This window comes from Elgaria multicarinata, chromosome 4 (assembly GCF_023053635.1).
Source record: "Elgaria multicarinata webbii isolate HBS135686 ecotype San Diego chromosome 4, rElgMul1.1.pri, whole genome shotgun sequence".
In the NCBI taxonomy this organism is placed as follows: Eukaryota; Metazoa; Chordata; class Lepidosauria; order Squamata; family Anguidae; genus Elgaria; species Elgaria multicarinata.
The window spans coordinates 62,651,892-62,672,710 of record NC_086174.1 but is presented as its reverse complement, the minus strand read 5'-3'; the positions used below and the strand labels follow the sequence as shown (position 1 = coordinate 62,672,710).

At 39.2% G+C, this 20,819-nt stretch overlaps 1 protein-coding gene across 1 annotated transcript in view; it reads right to left on the bottom strand.

The window, feature by feature from the left end:
- WDR27 (WD repeat domain 27) overlaps positions 1–20,819 on the bottom strand; it is an 88,365-nt gene that overhangs the window by 26,631 nt on the left and 40,915 nt on the right. Inside the window, exons 21-23 of the mRNA XM_063125659.1 lie at positions 16,451–16,548; positions 8,956–9,058; positions 2,433–2,531 (exon numbers count right to left, since the gene is read on the bottom strand). Coding sequence (XP_062981729.1) covers positions 2,433–2,531; positions 8,956–9,058; positions 16,451–16,548 — 300 coding nt within the window. The remainder of the gene's footprint in view (positions 1–2,432; positions 2,532–8,955; positions 9,059–16,450; positions 16,549–20,819) is intronic.

Sequence of the window (20,819 nt, the reverse complement as noted above, 5' to 3'; positions counted from 1 at the left end):
TGGGGTGGGGATTTATGGTTCTCCATATAAGGAGCAGAAAGGGTGCAAGGTGAGGCAGTAATTGTAGACATAGGTACCATCTTTAGTTACAGTAGCACAGTGGTTGACCATGCAAAGGATAAAACATATACATAAAACTTATAGATTTAGAGTGATATCAAGAGAAATAAAGAGAAAATGTTAGAGCAGGTATATTTACTTGTCCTGTTTTGAGAGGAAAATGAACAGAGGGTTTCACTTCTCCTATTAGTCACAGTCACTTGGAAACTCACAGGAAGCAATAGCTATTCAGGCTTCTTAGGCCTTCTGGATACCAGTTCAGCATGCATATGCAATGGCCTTTGTTCCCATGCAGATAAAGACTGATATAGGAGATGATGGGTGGCTAAGTGTGGAATGCAGTTCAAAACATAGAATTTGGAATGGAGAGCAATAAAACAAAGCATCTCATTGATCCCTGACTAACCTAACAAAAACAGCAAACATGGAGAAAGGCAAGTGGATTGAGGAAAGGATGCAAGGGAGTGAAGCTAGCTAAGTGTTGATCCGGGGTCCCATGAAAACCTCTAGCACAACACCTTCAGCTGTTTGCTTGGATACAGGAAGGAAAAAATGTTGATCATAAAGTCAACAAACCTAAGCTGTCCTTAACAGTCATGCTGCTTGTTTACTATTACTGCCACACATGGACTTTCAGGGTACAAACTGATGCACAAACCATCTGTGGCCCCAATATCATAGTCATGTACATGGTGTGGGGGTCTCTGGGGTGGACCAGGAAACTATCTGAGCTCCCAGCGTGATTAGTAGTTCTATGGAGCTGAATGCAGCAATGGGTGCTTCATGGGGTATGACGCTCAACCTAGGTATGAAAAGTAGCTCAAGCGAAACAAAAAAAGCTCGGAGCTTGGATACATAGGATCATCCCTAGATGAAAAGGGAAATAGTATTATGAGTGAATCACAGGGAATGGGCAGTGTGCTAGGTGAAGCCCAGAAGGATTGTAAGAGTCAACACATAGAATCCAAGTGTGTTGAGTTCCATGGAAGATCTCCTCCAAGAATTATCCAAAATGGAGACTAGACTAAAGCACAGTTTATTTTATTCATTCATTCATTCCACTTATTAAAAACCCTACAGCCAAAGCTCCCTGAACACTGTACATAATTACAAAACAAAACCCAGTAAAACCAATAAAATCCAGTTAAATACAATCAAAATTAAAATGAGCAGCACAAATACAATTTAGAACAGTAATCACTAAATACTAAGGAGACAAATACAAAAAATCTTTAAAAACCCATGCTTTAAAATGCAACTGAGCCATAAAATAAGTAGCAAATTAAAAGGCCTGAGAGAATAGAAAGGTCTTTGCCTGGCACTGAAAAGCCAATACAGGGAGAGCATTCCACAATCGGAGGGGTTACCACTGAGAAGGTGTACCCCTGAGTAGCCACTCACTGTACCATAGTATGCAAGGGTACTCTGTGTCTCAGGACACAGGTTGGAATATTTAGGAACAGCAGAACTTTGTGATGATTCTGTGGAAAGGAAGGAGGCAATTTTTTGACTAGCCCCATGCCCGCCCCCAAATCCACTCTGGACTGTTGGGGGACCCTCTAGAACAGTGCGTGAGGTTGTGCTCACCTGCAGTACCAAGGAGGAATCAGCAAAAATCCTCCTCCTCCAGCTGGGAGGTTTATTTATTTATTTATTCACAAAATTTGTATACCGCTCCATATCTGAAACAGATTCTGGAATGGTGAACATAAGAATTAAAATAGTAAAAGACAGTTCTGTATATGTGGTGCTCAAGGAGTAGAGAACCTCTACCATTATTCATTATATTGTTCTCTATATTCTGAAAACAGGACAAAATTTATTTTGAATCTGTCACGGGTCATATCTGACAATGATGATCAAATTAAAATTATGTGTTTGCTCTCTGATGCTGACAAATTTGTAACCGGGTTGCAAGATTTGCCGTGGCTGCCCAAAAGTTGAGAAGAAGATTCATAGAGGTCAATATGATGAACAGTAATGATGAAATTTAACATGAAGTTTTAACGTATCAGTAGTATTAACTTTTATACATTTATGGACCTGATGTAAATCCTTAGTGTCTCTTATTTTAATTCTTTGTATTAAAACTAATCTTTTCCATATTTGTGGCCACCTTCTAATGAAAACCTTTTTAGTATCTTTTTGTATTTTACGTCTTTGTATTGTAGAGGTTTTGTGGGCTTACCTGTATTGCTGGTGTATGCATTTGCGAAGTTGATATGACCATGATGGTTTTAACAACAAACAAATAAACATTAGAAGATATTAACAGAACATGAGATGGCATAGGGAAAGGAAATGGGGAAACTACAGTATCTAATGAATATTGCAAGCCATTAGAAATCAGAGTGAATAAATGAGAAAAATACCTGGGGAGATGAAGGGTTGAAAGCCACGTTAATTACAGATTCTGTGTGTCCTGTCAACTTATGGGAATACGTGCTTGAATGCTTCTCATATATATAAGCCTGAAAGACATCATCATCATTATCATCATCATCATCATTATTATTATTATTATTTGTTGTTGTTATTTCTATACCACCCAATAGCCGAAGCTCTCTGGGCAGTTTACAACACTTCATAAGATAAACACAGCAGAAAAATATAAATATATAAATTTTAAAACAATTTAGACAACTAAAAACAGTTTCAATAGAGTACTAGACCTGTTTAGATAGCTGGCATAAATGCCCAATCATATGCTGTTAAAGGCCTGGGAGCAGAGGACAGTCTTAACATGGTGCTGAAAATACGAAATTGTTGGTGTCAGGCAGGCCTAACGTGGGAGAGCTCATTCCACAGTCGGTGGGCCACCACCGAAAAGGCCTCTCATTGAAAGATGTCAAAATCACATAATGAAACTAGAACTTTGCAGTGTGTGTGTGTGTGTGTGGGATGGGTTGGGGGGGGATAACAATCCAAGTACTAAGATACTTTGGATAAAACATTTATTCTTTAAAACTTTTATTACATAAATGGGAAGAACAATCCTATGCGAGGAGGGACAACACACAGTGTAGCTACTGCTGCTTCCTACGACCTGATGGCTTGTTGTGGGAAGTGGGTTGCATTTTTGCTGTTTTTTCACAACCATGGTTCTTGTATTTAATTTCCCTGACACTAATGGGTGTGGGGCTGCTGTGTGTGTGTGTGTGTGTGTGTGTGTGTGTGAGAGAGAGAGAGAGAGAGAGAGAGAGAGAGAGAGAGAGGAGGTAGGGAGGGAAGGAGGGAGGAAGAAAGAGAGAGAGTAATTTCTTTGGGCTACAAAGGCATGGATTATGGTGTTACATTCTTTTCAGATAGAATAAACTATAGACTTCTTAACATGTGTAGTTGGTGGAAGGCAATTTTCATTATTGCTACTACTATTGTTGCCGCACAATATTAGGAGATGACATTTATCTATTATTATTTATCTAAAATATTTATTCATATTTATCTTTTAACAAGATAGCTTATAAATATGTGCCATTGTTGAGAAATGTATTCAAAGGCCTTCTGAGGCCCAGTGCATTGGGAAGAATGACATCTGCATGGTATTTTTGCAAGCCACCCTCGGCCTTAGCTTCCTCCAACAACTGCCCACTGGGAAGGACAGAGGGCTCCTCTTCCTCTTGGTTGTCTTTTAGTGATGGCGGCCATTTACTTGCTTTCTGCCCCACCTCACTGGCTTCCAGCTTCCCTAATTAATTTTATTAGATTTAAGTTTATTTATTTATTACATTTCTATACCGTCCAATAGCCAAAGCTCCCCAAGTTAAACGGTTCCCACTTAAACTTCTTTAATGTTGTTCCAAAATTATTACTAACAAATAAGAAACTTTCAAATATTATTTTTTCTTTTAATGAAGGCACAACAGTAACTGGGAATCAGGTATGTGAATTTAGCTTTAGATGTTACATATTTCCTGCAAAGTAAAGTTACAAAGGGAGGAAAGGAGCCATGAAGGTAATGGACATATAGGGAAAATGCATATGTAAGTCTGGTTCACAAGAGCCAAAATAAATTCTTCTTTTCTTATATAAACCTTTTCCTAATAAAAATTACTGATTCAGGAGCAGTTGATATTTCCTTTTCCTTTTCGCCTCAGTTCGGCTAAACATAAAAGAGGTTTACCTGTACTATTCACATCCACAGTGCCTTCCTGTGTTCATAACCACACACCTACTTCTGTTTCCTTTTATTGGAAATGTAGAGACTGCTTTCAGCACATTCAAAGGGTGCTTTGCTAATGTAATTATATTCGAGCTATAAAAATGAAGCAATGACAAATGTTCTTTCTATAGAGTACTTAGAACAAGAAATATACCATCTCTGTGGGCCTGGGGAGAAGAGCTACAATGTTACATGTGAGTTATGCTTCCTGTTCTAGTTTAACTTTCTATCACTATGTAAAAAGAAGCAGAAGACAGGGGTGTACAAAGATGTGCGTGTGCGCGCATGCACACACACACACACACACACACACACACACCCTAAATACTGGAAACAATTTTTTTTCCCTTGTAGCATCTTTCTGCATGTACAGGAGAAACTATGCATTTTTGGAACATTTCTGGAATTTTTATTCTATTGAAATTCCTTAAATGAGCATTAACCTCAAGGTAAATATTGTGCTTTAGAAGTAATTCAGTGGCAATGATATTGCTGTTTTTATGCTTTTAAATTTTTGTATATTTGTTTTTAATGTTCTTTTTTATATATATAATATTTTATTTATTACTACATAAAATACAAACCAACATAACAATTAACATACCAATACCTAACAAATTACTTGTTTTTAATGTTCTCTGTTTTAACTTTTGTAACCGCCCAGAGAGCTTCAGCTATGAGGCGGTATATAAATGTAATAAATAAATGAATACCAATGCTTCTGAAATTGTGAGACAACAAACATGGTGTTTGGTTTAATAGCTCCATGGGCTTACAGTCATAATGCAGCATACAAAACACTCTGGATCTCTTCACCATGGTCAATATATCAGGAGTGGGCCATCGGATTACATGCCTCCTGTCTACCACCACTACCTCCCTCAGTGGCATCCATTCCCACCATGGTCTTAACAATGGCTAAGTGTCTACAATGCTAAATACATGATGGTGGCAGACCTGTGTCTTCAAGCTCTGCTTGCTGGGAAATGCCTGCATAGCAGGTGTGTATATGTGATTTTAGGTGTAAAAGAAAAGGGTGGGAAGAGTCACTGGTAGAAGAGGCTGCTCAGGAGGAAGTAGAAAGCAAAGAAAAGGTCTAGAACTCTCACTCTACTCAAGCCCTTCCACTTGGAATCATCACTAAAGCCCTATTTTATAGAGGTTTGGTCCTAAGTAGTATTTGAAGGCATGGGTCTGCTAACACATATAGTTCTGGCCTTTAAAAGAAGTATCTAGAAAGGAGGGTTAATTTTCTGCCAGAGAGCTAACAGAAGCATACCTTCCTATCCCAATTCATGCTCATTACTCTGAGCAACAAATAGGATATTAATAGCCTGTACATCATGATAACCTCTTCATCTGGACTCCGTGAAAGTTGGAGGTTATCCAGAATGTTCTTATCAATTTATTGAAGTACTGGTGAATTATGGAATCAGGCACTACACCTTAATAGTTCCTAATGTTATGAAAAACAAATGGAAGAGAACACTAGTAGGTACCATGTTAATTTGTTGGAACCAGCTCCACCATATGTTCAGAAATCATGGAACAGTAGCTTAAACCAATGAGGAGCTGTGCCAAGCTATTTTTAGTGAGCAGTAGGTCTCTAACCTATTTTTATGAGTAAGGAACTGGAGGAGAGCCACCTGCAACTCTTGTTTACAATAACATAGCACAGTGATCTGATTCTGTACCAAGAAAAGGAATATGGTTTCAATTTTGTTTTTAAGCAGTGCTGCCAACACATATTCTTCCCTGTCAAGCACTTGTGAATTGTGGAAGACAGTTTAAGATTAATATCACTAATTTTATTGTCTCTTTTGGCTTCTCATTCATTACACGTTTCCTTAAAAGGAGCACTATGCTTTATAAACAGAATTACAGAGGTCTCAGATATTAATCATCATTACAGACTTATTGGGAAGAGGAAGCTTAAATAACAGATTTGTTTCTAGGTTCCAGTATTTAAAGTCAAGAATAATATCACTGGTGGCCAGCAGGGTTGGTGGAGTGATCGGAGACTCTCTCCACAGCATCGCATATACTTTTTCCACTTCCTGAGGGTAGCCATGTTAATCTATTGCAGCAAAAACAACAAAGAGTTTTGACACCTTAAATACTAACAAATTTGGACTGTAGTCCATTAACCCCTATGCCAAAATAAATGTGTTAGTTTTTAAGGTGACACAAGACTCTTTATGACTTTTCCCATTGTCCACAATAAAATCCACGTTGGATGAGCAGGGGGTTATCTCCGGTTAATCTGGAAAGCCAAACAATAGTTATAAGATGCAAAGCTCAGAGAGAGAGATGCATATTAGCAGCCAGCACAGGGATCTCCTGTTTTGCTGCCTGGTGTGGCAAGCTACTGGGGATCAGAGAACAGGCTGGAGCCCCTTAGGTTCCAGTATAGCTCCACTCAACCAGGCAGACCTTCGATGTCTCTTGCCCTGGCTGTAAGTACTTTGCCTGGAGGGTAGCCATATTCTGGTCGTGCCAGTATAGCTCCCTAGCACCCTGTTCAGATGACACACTAAGCCACAGTGGTTAAGTATTTGAGCTAAACATTATGACTTAGCATGTTGTGTGAACCATGACTTACATGTGTCGTGTGAACCATTCCTAACCGTGGTGGTTACATAACCACGGTTTAAACATGCTCCCAGGCATTTAACACCATTTAACAATGCTAAGTTTGTTTTTTAATGGCCCCCCAGAACTATTGTTTTTAAATGGATATTGTTGTTTTTATACTGTTGTTTTTATGTTTTTAAATTTTGTATACTTTTAATGTTTACTGTTTTTAACTGTTGTAAACTGCCCAGAGAGCTTTGGCTATGGGGCGGTACATAAATGTAACAAACAAATAAATAAATAAATAACCATTTGCTGCAAAAGGGTTAGCAGCCTAACCATGGCTGAGTGTGTTGCCTGAACAGGTCCTAGATGATGTCCAAGTACTTGCACTTCCATAATTTTCTGACTATTGCTCAGTCTCTCTGTGTCAATATGTTTTTCTAGCCCTGCAAGATCTGCCAAATGATTTCCCTTCATTGCCTCATGCACAGTATACTTCTAGTTTCCCATAGCTCAGCGCACTGATACAAACTTTGTTTAGGACATAGAAGGGAGAGATTTGCAAGCAACCTTGCAGTTAAACTACAAGCCTAAAATGCAGTTAGAGGCTGGATGCCAATCAGCCCCTGCAGCATGGGGATGAAGGGGGGGGATGACCACGGGGATGAAGGGGGAATGAAGGGGGGGATGACCACTCAGAGAGCAGCAGGCGATGGGAACCGCCGCAAACAGGCTTGGCATCAGTGCCTGGACATGGGTATGCTGGGGGCCACCAAGTGTAATGCTGTTTACTGTGGTATCCTTTCTTTCTTACTTTAAAAACATTTAATAGCTGGGGCCGGCTGCCAGGCTATCAGGCATGTACAGGGTTCCAGATGCTCACTGTATTATTTTTACTTTTAAAAAGAAGAGAAAACTGAGAGGGGATATGGCAGCATATTTCAATTACCTAATAATTGAAAAGGGCTGAAACCTGTTCTCTAACATCCAAGACTGTAAGACATGGGCTCAAGTTACATGAAGACAGGTTTTGGATGAACATTGGGAAAACGTCCTAATGGTTAGAGCAGCCAGACAATGAGGCCCACTGCCTAGGATGGCTGGCCTGTCTGCTTGAATACCTCCAGGGATGGAGGCTCTCCATCCCTGGAGGCTCTCCATCCCTGGAGGTATTCAAGCAGGCAGGCCAGCCATCTGTTAGAGATGCTTGAAACAGGATGCCTGCAATGAGCAGCGGGACTGGACTTGATGGTCTAAATGGTCACTTCCAATTCTATGATTCTAAAATATGTTATCCTTTTCTAGAACAAAATTATCCCTATTTTCAAGTCAATGTGTGTAGCATCAGGACAGCAAAAACAGGCTGAGTTTTATTCCTGTAGTCATCATGGTTCTACGATTTAAATAAATTTCAAATGTAAAACTGCACATCCTCAAAATATTTCTTTTTTATCACGGCTTGACAACAGTTTGTTTTGTATTGCTCTAACATATCAGGGATATAGAAGCAGTAGTAAAGCATGGAATGGAAAAGAAAAATTACAAGCGTGCTTCATAACACATGGTCCATCCAAAGTGCCCCCACCCTCATATAGCCATTATGTCTAAGGTGTAAAATTACCTAGCTGCACTACTGATGCCAATAAGTAGTGGAAAGAAAAAAAAATAGGCCAAATAAAAGAGCAGCAATGCATATTCCTTTAAAAGTGAACAGTATTCCTTCATATGTAAGCAGGTAAGACTCACGTCCAGTTCATGTTACTGTTATGGTGTGGCAGCTGTCAAGAAATCACTCTGTATCCATGCTCCACATCCGCTCAATAATACCTGGGAAGTCAGGGTCCACGGTGACCCTAATCACACTGTTCCCAAGCCAATATCAGCACCCGACGGGGGTTGGAGGAGTGCTGGTGTGAGAAATAACATGATCAGGGCAATCTCATATGGGCTAACCTTCAAGAGGTTGCCAAGGCGATGTAGAGCCAGAGTACAGAGGAGTGGTTTGAGGCACTGTTTTCCGGTACCTACCACACCAATGCAATGTGTCAGTTGGGTCTCAGTTTTTCCTTTAATTTATTGCCGTAAATGTAAATGACATAACATTTTTTTGTATTTATACTAGTGTGCTTTGCCAGAAATAAACTACTATTACATACACATTTATCTTCCGATCCACAGGCAATGAATTGTCCACAAGGTGAAACAGCAATTCCACAAGGGTGGCAGCGGCTACTATGGCCTTCAAAACGACGCTCACACCTTCAGAAAAATAAATAAATATAAGTACTATATTTTTTAAAGAACAAATTACTTCTTGGTTTAATCATTAATTTTAAGGAGGCTCACAACTCTTTTGTATCCATTTTCCCCATGAACCCAGCCCGGATGCAAAGTAAATGACACACCACAGCAGGCATACATTGATTCCTAGGTGTTTATGACATCGACAGGTCAGGTCAGGTCTGCATTTACATTGAAGACAATAGGATGAATGCATATTAAGTATCTCAGAGGAATAGCGACTGCTTCCAAACAGATACGTCCTAATGCTAATAATCACTGAACTTCTGCTGTAAGAATCAAGCGGAATTACAACCGATGTTCCAATCTACTGGAAATATTGCATTTTTCTATAAGTTCATCCCACTATGTTCCATCCAGACCAGTGGCATGACATAGCTGCTCTAGAAGGGGAAGGAACAATTTACCTGAGCAGTCATTTGAAGCTTAGAACACATTCACTATGACCTTTGCAGTAGGGGCCATTTTATCATCTGCGCCTTTTTAATCACTCTTTTGATTATCACTAAAATGTTTTTTCACTATAGTTTTAACTTTAAAAAGCATTAGAAAAAATACCAGCTAAATGCTCTAACACAATAATGCTCGCTTTTAATAAAATTAAAAAAATTGGTCACCACATTAACCACATTGCTAAAACATCAGTGAGCCCAAAGATGATAATATATGTGTGCAGACGGAGATAGATTCACCCGTCTAATACATCACTGTCCTGTCTTCCTAAAGCAGTTTACAAACGTTCAGTGGAGCGGAGCAAAAACACACACACAAAACCCACAAAACCCTGCTTTGCATACAATTTGAACAAGCAAAACCATGGGCTACCATGTCAACCTTCCTTTTCCAGCAAAAATTGGAGCATTTTCCCTTATTCTAAATTGTTTTCTTTCCCTGAATATTCCCTCAGTATATTTTCCAATGCAGTATTCAGTTTCTTATTCAATGGAGACTAATGATAAGTCGTATTGAAATAGTACCACCAACAAAATTAATTGAACATATATCCTATAGATTTACTTCAGCAAAGGCTTTGAGATAGGTCCACATGATATCCTCATCAGGTAAATTTCAGAAATATGAATTAGAAGGCGCTAACATTTATTACTATTATTATCTCTTTTTTCTCACTTGTGGCAGTTTTTCTAGACGGACATGATGGGCTTTATCAAGTCATGCTGTCTTTTACTGATCAAGGAATTTTCTGACTATCGAACATGTTTTAAGTATGAGTGTTTTCTGGATGTTGGTGTGGATGTACTTTGGTAGGCCCAGTTTCTGAAGGTTTCCTGTTTAGTCTTTTTGATGTGATCCTAGTGACTGATGTGACTAACAGAATAATTGTGACCTTTTTCTGTTGCCATAGTTCTTTAACTTCGATAGCCAGTGGTGTATATTTTTCTCTATTTTCCTCTTCCTTTTCTACAACATTTTTGTCATGATGATGATGATGTGTGTTTTTCTTTTTTGTATATAACTGTTATGTCTGAAAAGTTGCAGGGTACTGTTTTGTCAGTATGAATTGTTCTGTCCCAGTATATTTTATAATCTGCATTTTCCAAGATTGTTTTGGGTGAATATGTATAGTATGGTTTAGGTTGTTTAATGAGGTTGAATTTGATGACCATTTGTTGGTGAATTAGTTTTGCAGCTGTCCATATAGTCCATTCATGCCATAATTTTACATCCTCGTTTCTTGGAATTGATATTTCCTACATAAATCTGTTGTTACACTGTTATCTTTTATGATGTATTTTTGGTAGTTCTTGGTTGCTGTAACTTGATCCTTTATGGCTATTAGGAATACTTCTGTTTCAGGAAATAGCTCTCCCTTCCTAAACCATTTGTACGATTATACTTTGTTTATTTGTGGGGTCTGTATTATGTTGTAGAGCTCCATCAGATGAACATTTTATTGCACGCTTGTTACTGGGCACTCACAGATTTTCGTGGGCCCCTCTCACAACGCCATCTGCCTCCCAAGCGCCTCCCACCTCTTCTAGACTTCTTCGTGCAACAACAACAAAACCCAGAATGTTTGACTTATTTTTAAAGATGGAAGTTGCCACTATCTCCTGCTGTGTGCAGGAGAAGCAGGGGTTTACTTCCTCTTTCAAAAGAGTAAGTAATAAGGGACAAACAGGCAGGCGGAGAAGCGATGGTAAGCAAACACGATTTCCCCATGTGATGATGCTCATAGTGCTTCTCCCGTAGTGCTTCTTGTGCCCATTTTTTCTCTTTGCGACTGAGTGTCATGTTTGGTCTTCGTTTTGTAGTGCTGGGTTGAGTGGAGTGTAATTTTTATCTGCTTTTACTATGGCTTTATGAATTGGGACGGGGTTAGTGTGAAAGAATTCTATGAATGATTTTATCTGTTTAGCATAAATTGTGCCAATGTCCAACAGACCTCTTTCTCCTCCTCCTCCCTCCCTTCCTCCCTCTTAAAGGAGCTCAGGATGGTGCATACAATAATTTAAACCATAAAACAAAAAACCATAGCAGAAGACACACAAACTTAAAGCAGCAAAGTTCGAGGGCTAGGTTAAATCTCAAAAGTTGTAATAGTCCAGGATGTGGGTGGCTGGGAGCGCAGACTGAGTGCCAGGACCCGGGAGAGTGAAGGTGTACAAAGACTAACCCACACACAAGCTGTTTAGGACAGAGCGGTTTACTGGCATAACCGACATGGCGTAGTCCAAAGAACAGTCTGAGGTCAGGAACAGACAAGGCATGGCAGAGATAATAGCAATAGCATAGTCCAAAGAGCATAGTCCAAGGTCAGGAACAAACAAGGCATGGCAGAGGCAATAACACAGTCCAAAGAGCAGTCCAAGGTCAGGAACAAACCAGGCGCCAAGCACCACAGGAATGATGTTGCTGTGGCAAATGCTGGAGTCACAATGTGGGTCTTAAATAGCCCTGACTCTAGCTGCTCCTAGCTGCACCGAATTACCCTATCATGAACTGCTGCTGGCCGGGGCCTGAGTTCTGAAGATCATATTACGCCAGTCCTTTTACAACTTCATTGGCTGCCGGTCCAGGTCCGGGCCCGATTCAAAGTGCTGGTATTGACATTTAAAGCCCTAAACGGTTTGGGGCCAGGTTATTTGAAGGAATGCCTCCTCCCATATGTACCTGCCCGGACCTTAAGATCATCTTCAGGGGCCCTTCTCTGTGAGCCCCTGCCGAAGGAAGTGAGGCAGGTGGCTACTAGGAGGAGGGCTTTCTCCGCTGTGGCACCCCGGTTGTGGAATGAGCTCCCCAGAGAGGTCCGCCTGGCGCCTACACTGTACTCCTTTCGTCGCCAGCTGAAGACCAATTTTACTGTTTTAACTCTGTATTTTAATTTTATATCAATTTTGCTGCGTGGTTTTTATTCTGGTTGTGCTTTTTATATTGTATTGTGTATTTGTGCTTTTAACCTGTTGATTGTCTTACTATGATTTTAATTTTTGTGAACCGCCCAGAGAGCTTCGGCTATTGGGCGGTATAGAAATGTAATAAATAAATAAATAAATAAATAAATTCTGCCAGCACCTGGATCGGACCTGGATCCTAAAAGTACTCATCACTAGTACCTGATCCTGACAAAAGTCCAAGTGAACAAGTATGTTTTTAGTAATTGGCTAAAATTCAACAATGTGGGGGCCACCCACATTGCCTTAGAGAGGGAGTGCCATAATTGAGGCACTGCTTTTCTCAAGTCCCCACACCATGGGTCAGGCCTACTGGTGGGATAATGATGAGGGCCTCTCCGAATAATCTTAAAGCCCAGGCTGGCTGGTACTGGGAGAGGTGCTCTTTTAAGGACTTGGATCTAAATCATTTAGGGATTTATACACAAGTACCAACATCTCAAATGGGTAAACAACTGACTGGAAATTTGTCCTTAGTAACAAGCTATTCAATCTGGAAGGAATAATAAGTGGTTCTCCACTGGGAATTGCTCTCAGTGCAGTGTTGTATAACATTAAATGCTCTCGATCAAGCAAAGCAGGCAAACAGGAGGAATTCCATAAATTAGGGGAATTCCATAAATAACCAAGAAAGCACCCTACCCTTTAGTTTGGTGTCTAATAAAGAAGAAAACTCTGAGCAAGGCTTCATACAACTACATTAGCACTGAATCATCTTAGGAGGAGGAGCTTTTATAGTCCTAGCTGTAAACTTTATACTAAAGATTATCTTGTGCACCAAAATGCATATGGCTAGAATATGGAATGCAGGATTCAGCAGCAGCTTTAACCACTTAGAAAGAGAACAGTCAGCGAATATCTCCTGCTTGACAAAGAATAGAGACACCAGCTTGCCATCTTGGAATAATTATGCACATATACTATTAAGCGGGGAGTATATATCTGTGTTCCTTTAGGCATACCAAATCCATACCTTTTAGGGCTTTAAAAATAAAACCCTGCAACTTAAATTGTGTCTGGATACTAGCTCAGAAACCAGTTAAGTATTTTTTCACCATCAGGGTGCTGTTTTCCTAATATCTAAACCACAGTCACTAATTGGGCCGACACATTCTGGAGAGCTGAAGCTTGTTTCTAAAGGGCATCCCTGCATAGAATTAATTTGTATCTTGGGGAAAGATTAAAATTAATTTTTGTTACATTATAATAAAGATTAACTAAGTGGTTAACACTTGGAATTCTCAGATTTATTGAGAGCCTTTTTTGGCTGAGGAGCGGGGTATAAGTATGATAAATAAATAAATAAAATAAATAAATAAATTCTCAGATTTATGGTATTTTACAGTGATGGTGGTCTCTGGCTCATGGTGGAAATATATTTGAACAATTCAATTAGCCCTTTTTGGAGCCAAGAAAATCTTTCTTTTTGCCAGGCTTGTGGACATATTTGCTGAGAAACTGTTAAGTGTTGTCTATTTTAACTGTGGCTTTATTTTCAATTCTGAATTTTACAATTGTTTTCTATTTTGCATTTTTTGTTGTAAGCTGCTTTGAAAATCCTGTTGAGAAATAAATATATAAATAAAAATAAATAAATCTACCCAACATCTTTACAAGAAAAGCATAATCTTATCAGAATATGGAATCTAGAGGTGCAAACCTATGCATGTTTAGAACTTGCTCCCAGTGCTGCCTGTCCTCCTCTGTGCCCGCCTCGCAGGGATGGTTTGTGCGTGTCTTGCTTTGACTCAGGGAGGGTATCCTTCCGTGTGATAAAAGGCAGCTGCATTGCATGCTCTTGGCGCGCGCGTGTGTGTGCATTTTTGGAAGTGTTTCACCTCAGATGAAGATCCTTATTTAGAAAAAAATCTTGATTCCCCCAAATGATCTGTGCTATTGATTGCTATAGGCAAACACTTTGCAATGGATCCCTAAGGGCAGGTCTGGTTTCCTTATGGGCATACTGTTCTTTGTGGGGGATTTTTCATATATTTCCCCAAAATCAGGGAAGGCTCGGATTTCCTTCCAACTGGGCACGAAGTTGGATACATGGATAAGCTGTCATGGTGGCGATTTTGAGGTTTCTAACATGAAAAGTGACAGAGTTATAGCATGGGACTTGAATTGGGGTGAGTTAAAAGGGAAAAAACCCGCCAAAAATCAGGGGATAATGGGATTTGCTTGAAGCTTGCCATGCATGTAGATCTAGATGGCATCTGCGAGGGTGCCCATTTCCAAGTTTGTATCTGTAAAAATGTCAGAGTAAATCCCATTTCTGAAAATGGGGTGTCAGATTTTCAAAAATTCCCCCAAAATCAGGGGAGGCTCAGATTGACTTCCAACTGGGCATGAAGGTGGATAGATGGATAAGGTCTTATGGTGCCAATTTTGAGGTTTCTAATGTTAACAGAAAAAAGTTATAAGCGTTTGGATTTCAATGCAAGTCTATGGGGGGAAGAACGGAGCTCTGATTCGGATCCAGAGCTCTGCAGCGAAGCGGAGCAGACCACTGGCAGATCGCTGCGGAGCAGACCCAATCTGGAAGTTGCGGATCGGGATCCGAAGCGGATCGGGGGGTCCATGCGCAGCCCTATAAATTACTTACCCAGATTTTACTTTTAACTATTTTACCATTCATCTCCTTTGCTAAAATTAATGTTTTAAAAGGAGACAGCATATAGGTGACCTGTGAAAAACTTTCAACTTTTTCATTATTCATGAACTGTAGTTAGACCAGTTGATTGCAAAAACATAAGGATACAATGTCTCTCATTTTATTATATTTTGACATTTGGTTGGGGTAATAAACCTTTACAGTTTGGCAAAATCTCACAAGCTCCCTTCAAAAAGATACGATTAAATTATAAAACAATAACAAAAAAGCAATTGATATTAAGATGGCTGCTGCATTCTTCCAAAGCAGTTCCCCCCCCCCAACACTTCACTTAGACATTTTCTATATTTTAATGATTTACTGTGATCTCTCCATATATGCTCTTTCCTGTACTACTGCAGCTTTGTAATCCTATATATTGAATGTTTTTCAAGTCAGACAAGTCAGAATAGTTTTCCAGTTCTGTACATACTTTTTGTAACATGTCTAACTGAAACACAATAAGTGATCAGCAAAGGCATCAAAGGATTTATGTCCTGATGTATGTAAATTCTTTCTTTCTTTAAAGCATAATACCATGCGTTATCGCTAAGGAGTTCTACACAACTGGCCTAATCTAGATGAGACATTAATGCTTTAAGAACAGGATCATTCAGGAGCTTCATAATACTGCAAGAATCAGGAATGTCAGTGAAGACAATGTGAAAATCTTGTCCGACAAAACGACAATCTGAAGGATATCAATGATCACAATAATTCACTGAATCACAATAAACATTTTCGGCGGGCTCACAATAATCAAGAAAATAAGTGTTCGTGAAGTTGCAAGTCAGTTGGGAATAGCGGAGTCAAAACGATTAAGATGTTATTATAGAGGTTTCTAAGTATTTACACACATTTTCCATTCAAAAGCTGTTATAGCAATTCCATTCTGGAGAGTCATACTACCCAGTAGTTTTCGGGCGGTCTAGAGTGACAGTAGAATCTGTAGCATATTGGATCAATAGTATCTTTGAAAAGTATGCAGAACCACAGATCTATACCTAGAAGTGTGCATACATGGAAGTGTTAGGAAAAAATCTGCATAACCAAATGATAGGAAACCAAATGATGTGATGGGGTGAAAAATGGGCTTTGCAGTTCACACACACACACAAAATGACACTTGTCCAGTAACTCAACTACTTTTGTCATAGTTAGCATGACAATCTCAACGTAACCAAGAATTTGTGTAATATGTGAACCAGTCATTTGCAAACAAGTGTGAACAGTTTGAAGCAACACTTTGCCTTTTTTATTTTAAGATAAATAAACACCCATTACCTCAGTGTTCTCAAATCCCAGAGCTTGATGCCATCACCAATAGCTGTTGTTAAGAAAAGATTGTAAGCTTCATATTGCTGACAGCTAAAGGCTGATCCCTGCAAGACAAAACATTTGTTTGAAATAGCTGAATCCTATATGGTTAGATAAAATTTTCATTTATGAAAGTGCATTAAAAGGTACATGTGGAACCTAGCAATGGTTGAAGAGTTTACAGGTATGCCAGTTTCCACATACTCAAAACAGCTTATTCATTGGTCATCAACTTTTCTAAGTGTCTTTTGAGAGAAGGCAAGCTACCTGTGAGAACCCAATAGAGAAAGGGTAGGGGTTTGCAGAAGGATCACCCAGAGTGAAGCATCATCCTGGTAGGCTGAGCAGTGCTGCCCTGTTTGGACAGGAGCATTGCTGAAAGGCCAAAAGCCCCTGTCTGTCAAGTAGTCTGGAAGAGGCCTACACCTCCCTAAACTGATGCAAAGGCGAGCCTTTGCTAGGAACATCTCATCTACAATGCTTGAAACCCCTCCCTGTTTGGATTCTCATCGTCTGAGGCTCTAGGGGCACTCTGCACATGGTCACTCCTAATTGGAACTTTGGATCACTAATGACTTGCCATGAAAAGTACTGTGAGGCTTTTCATAGACTTGAACACTTGTTTACTGTGGATTGTATGTCTTTGTTTGTTGGCAGCCCAGTGTACCGGCAGACTGGGTTTGATCTATGACTCTTGGACTTTCTCCTGTCTGGCCTCATGCGGCAAGGAGTTGCCCATGCTACAGCAGTGGCACATAACTCCTTGTGTCTTTGGGTTTACCCTTCCCTGGATCTTGTTTAGGCCTTGACCATGTCACCTGGAGTTACCAACATGTGATCCGAGGTCGGGTGGTTTGTTAGGCCTTCCAAGGATTTGCTCCTTTTATTGCCTGAGGGATCATGTCAGGAATCATTCCCCTCCCTTTGTTCGGTTTTGGAACCCATGTATGGATTGATCTTCTTTTGTGTTCAGAACTCTGGAGATGGCAACGGGGAAACCAAGTTGTTGGGGATCTCATCACAGTAGTTGTGACTAGCTTTTGACTGTTCTAGAATTTCTTAGAGCCTGTAGCTACTGACTATCAACTATAAGATTTCTGAAGTGTGTAACCATTAAGCTTTTGCCATGAGATTTCCTGCAATAAAGAAGTCTCACTAATTTGGGTATCCCGTGTCAGTTTGCCAAAATGTGTGCTTGCCTGAGGGACTAGGAAACCTGACACCACCTGAATGATTAAAGTTTTGGTAATATATTCCCTATTCCATCCATGTTCATTTCATACGCATGATAATATTTAGTGCGAAGGTCACAACTAGGAAAAAAATCTTTTCATGTTTCTTTGAGGATGATTCAGTGCTCAATATTGCCTTATAAGCATGTCCCTAACAAAGTCATATTTCATGTTATTATTATTATTATTATTATTATTATTATTATTTATTTATATAGCACCATCAATGTACATGGTGCTGTACAGAGTAAAACAGTAAATAGCAAGGCCCTGCCACATAGGCTTACAATCTAACAAAATCATAGTAAAACAATAAGGAGGGGAAGAGAATGCCAACAGGCACAGGGTAGGGTAAGCAGGCAGAGGGTAGGGTAAAACTAACAGTATATGTGGCTGATTGCTGCTTATCCTTAGTTCTAACAATATATCTGGCAAATATAAAAGTAGTACTATTTCCCATTAAGGGTATGTATACAAGTTTAGAATTTCATCAAAATCAAAAGGGCATCAAGAAGTACAACAGCAGCTAGGGGACCTCAGATGAGGTTATGTGGCAATTGCTAAAATTGACTCACATTTGGAAGGTATTTGAACATCTCGTGTTTTAGATACAATCAAAGAGGACATCGCAGGAAACATTTTTTCAGTAACTATATTTATGATAGTTATTTTATTTGAGAAACAGTGTGAACCTGTAGTTAATATTGGACTTAGGAATAGGAAACATGGATTTATATCCTTGCTCAGCCTCAGATTTACTGGACAATGTTTGTGGTGGAGTCTTTGGTAGATAATATCCAAGCATATGCCATACCTCCTATTTTAATTAGCAACATTTTTACTTTCTGGCTGGACTATAGGTGAACAGCATTCCACTAACAATTTAATACCAAACACAGAATAAGTATATTGTGTGTCTTCAGCCCTAGAAAGCTCTATATGACAGGTTGGACGATAGAAATATATTACAGTAATACAAAAACCAATGTAGGGTGACCATATGAAAACAAGGACCAGGCTCCTGTATCTTTATAACTGTTGTATTGAAAGGGGAATTTCAGCTGGTGTCATTCATATGCATGCAGTTAAAGCTCCAGGAGCTATACTAGAGTGACCAGATACAAAAGAGATTATGGTTCCTGCAGCTTTAGCTGTTGTAAGGAAGAGAGAATTTCACCAGGTGCTGCATGCATACGAATGAAATTCCCCTTTCAATACATTGTTAAAGACATGGGAGCCTTGTCCTCCTTTTCATATGGTCACCCTACCAATTAGCACCTCCAATAAATATGTACCCTTTATGCTCAAAGCCACAATCCAAGCCAGAGTGAAGCATTCTTCATCTTCCCAATGCTGCTTTCCAACAGCAGCACTGATTTCAGCATTGTACCCTCAAGGAACACTGCTTGGGAGTAAACACAACACTGTGTTGGACTATAGCCATTGTGCCTAAGAAAAAAGTTATTATGGAATTTATCTGCAGTTATATCATGATGCAATTATATCATAATCATATCATAAAAGGAAAGCAGAAACATCACGTTGCATTCAAAATGAACAAGTTTTTAAAAGTAGACTGCTTTCATAATTTTATGTAAGAGTTTGTCTGACTTATACTAATATGATTTCAATGTACTGACTGGGTTCGGATGTCACGAGTTTAACCCACTATGAGTTAAGTAAGTCATGATGGCTTATTTAAACCATCATGAGTTAGCATCTTTCATCTATCTCATCAGCATGTAATTGTTACAGGCTATGATCAAAAGAAGCATAACTTATGCATCCAGTGGGATTCTATCTTTTTATATATTTCTCTAACAGCGGCTTCCCAAAGCCTTTTCGTCTAAAGGGACTTGCTGGATTGTGGCCACAGTGTTTTACCAGTAAGCATTTCATTTTAAACCTTTAATGTGTGTTACAAAACTGCAAAGGTTGATTTAGGATTGTAATCCTCAATTTTCCATAAAAACAAGCTCCAGTTTCTCTCCTCATGTGAATGTACGTCCATAACTTCAAAATGTGCTCTGCTTAAGTAACTTGAAGTCACTTTGCTGACAACGCAAAAAAGAAAAGCCAGAAAAAGTAAAAGCATCAATGTATTACAAATAATACTGCAGGAGTTTAGTAAAGTTAAGTGTTATACCAGACCAGTCTCTCTGAAAACCACGAAAACCTATGCTAAAGTCATTCTAAGAAACTGTTTTAAAACCACAAAAGAAAAGACATTCAGAACTGAGAATGGATTACTGTCTGTAGCTAACAAATGAGCGTAAGCAAACCAGGAAGACAAAGCTGGGCACGAGGAATGATCGTAATATCTCAACGTGTCTGTAATCCTTAGAGTGCCGGTAGATATTCCTGAAACAACTTTGAGAATTAGATAACGGCTGTGAATTCTATGTCTCCTGCCCAAGATTAAAGTTGAGAAGCAACCCGATTCTGCTTAGAAAATTTACCATTTTGACTAAAAAAAGTACTTCAAGATGAAGGGTTACTTGGGGCCTACAGACACACAAAGTCAATGTACTTATCATGGCAGGTTTAACAAGATAACAAAGCAGTTTACTTTGGGCTTCTTTCAAGTGTTTTTTAAACCTTATCAGAGTCTTATATATCACACTGTTTACAACAGATCTGTAAAGCTAATGCATAAAATTGTCTTCCCTATTTTGCTTCTTTTCCATAAGAGAAAGATTGTAATATGAGGCAGCACCTCATTTATTTATTTATTTATTTATTTACATAGCTCAGTAGCTCAGAATACCACATATAGTGGTTAGAGAGAAACTGGTGCTCCAGTTTGAGACCTTTACTTGTCTCAAGTTGCCTGTCTACAAAAAGGACACCACAGCAGTGTCCTTTAATCACCTTTAATCACCTTAAAGACGATGAAATATTGTGATAAACTATCCAGAAAATTCATTTTTATATATTTCTAGTCTGTCCCAATAATCACACTAAAATGCAATAAAACCAATACATAAAACACTAATTAAAACACTAAACACAGAAAATGTACATGTTCAAAAGTTGTGGAGTAGCTACTGACAATGTGCCCTTGATGTACAAATCAAGGGGCAAGGATCGCATAGGCAAGAGGT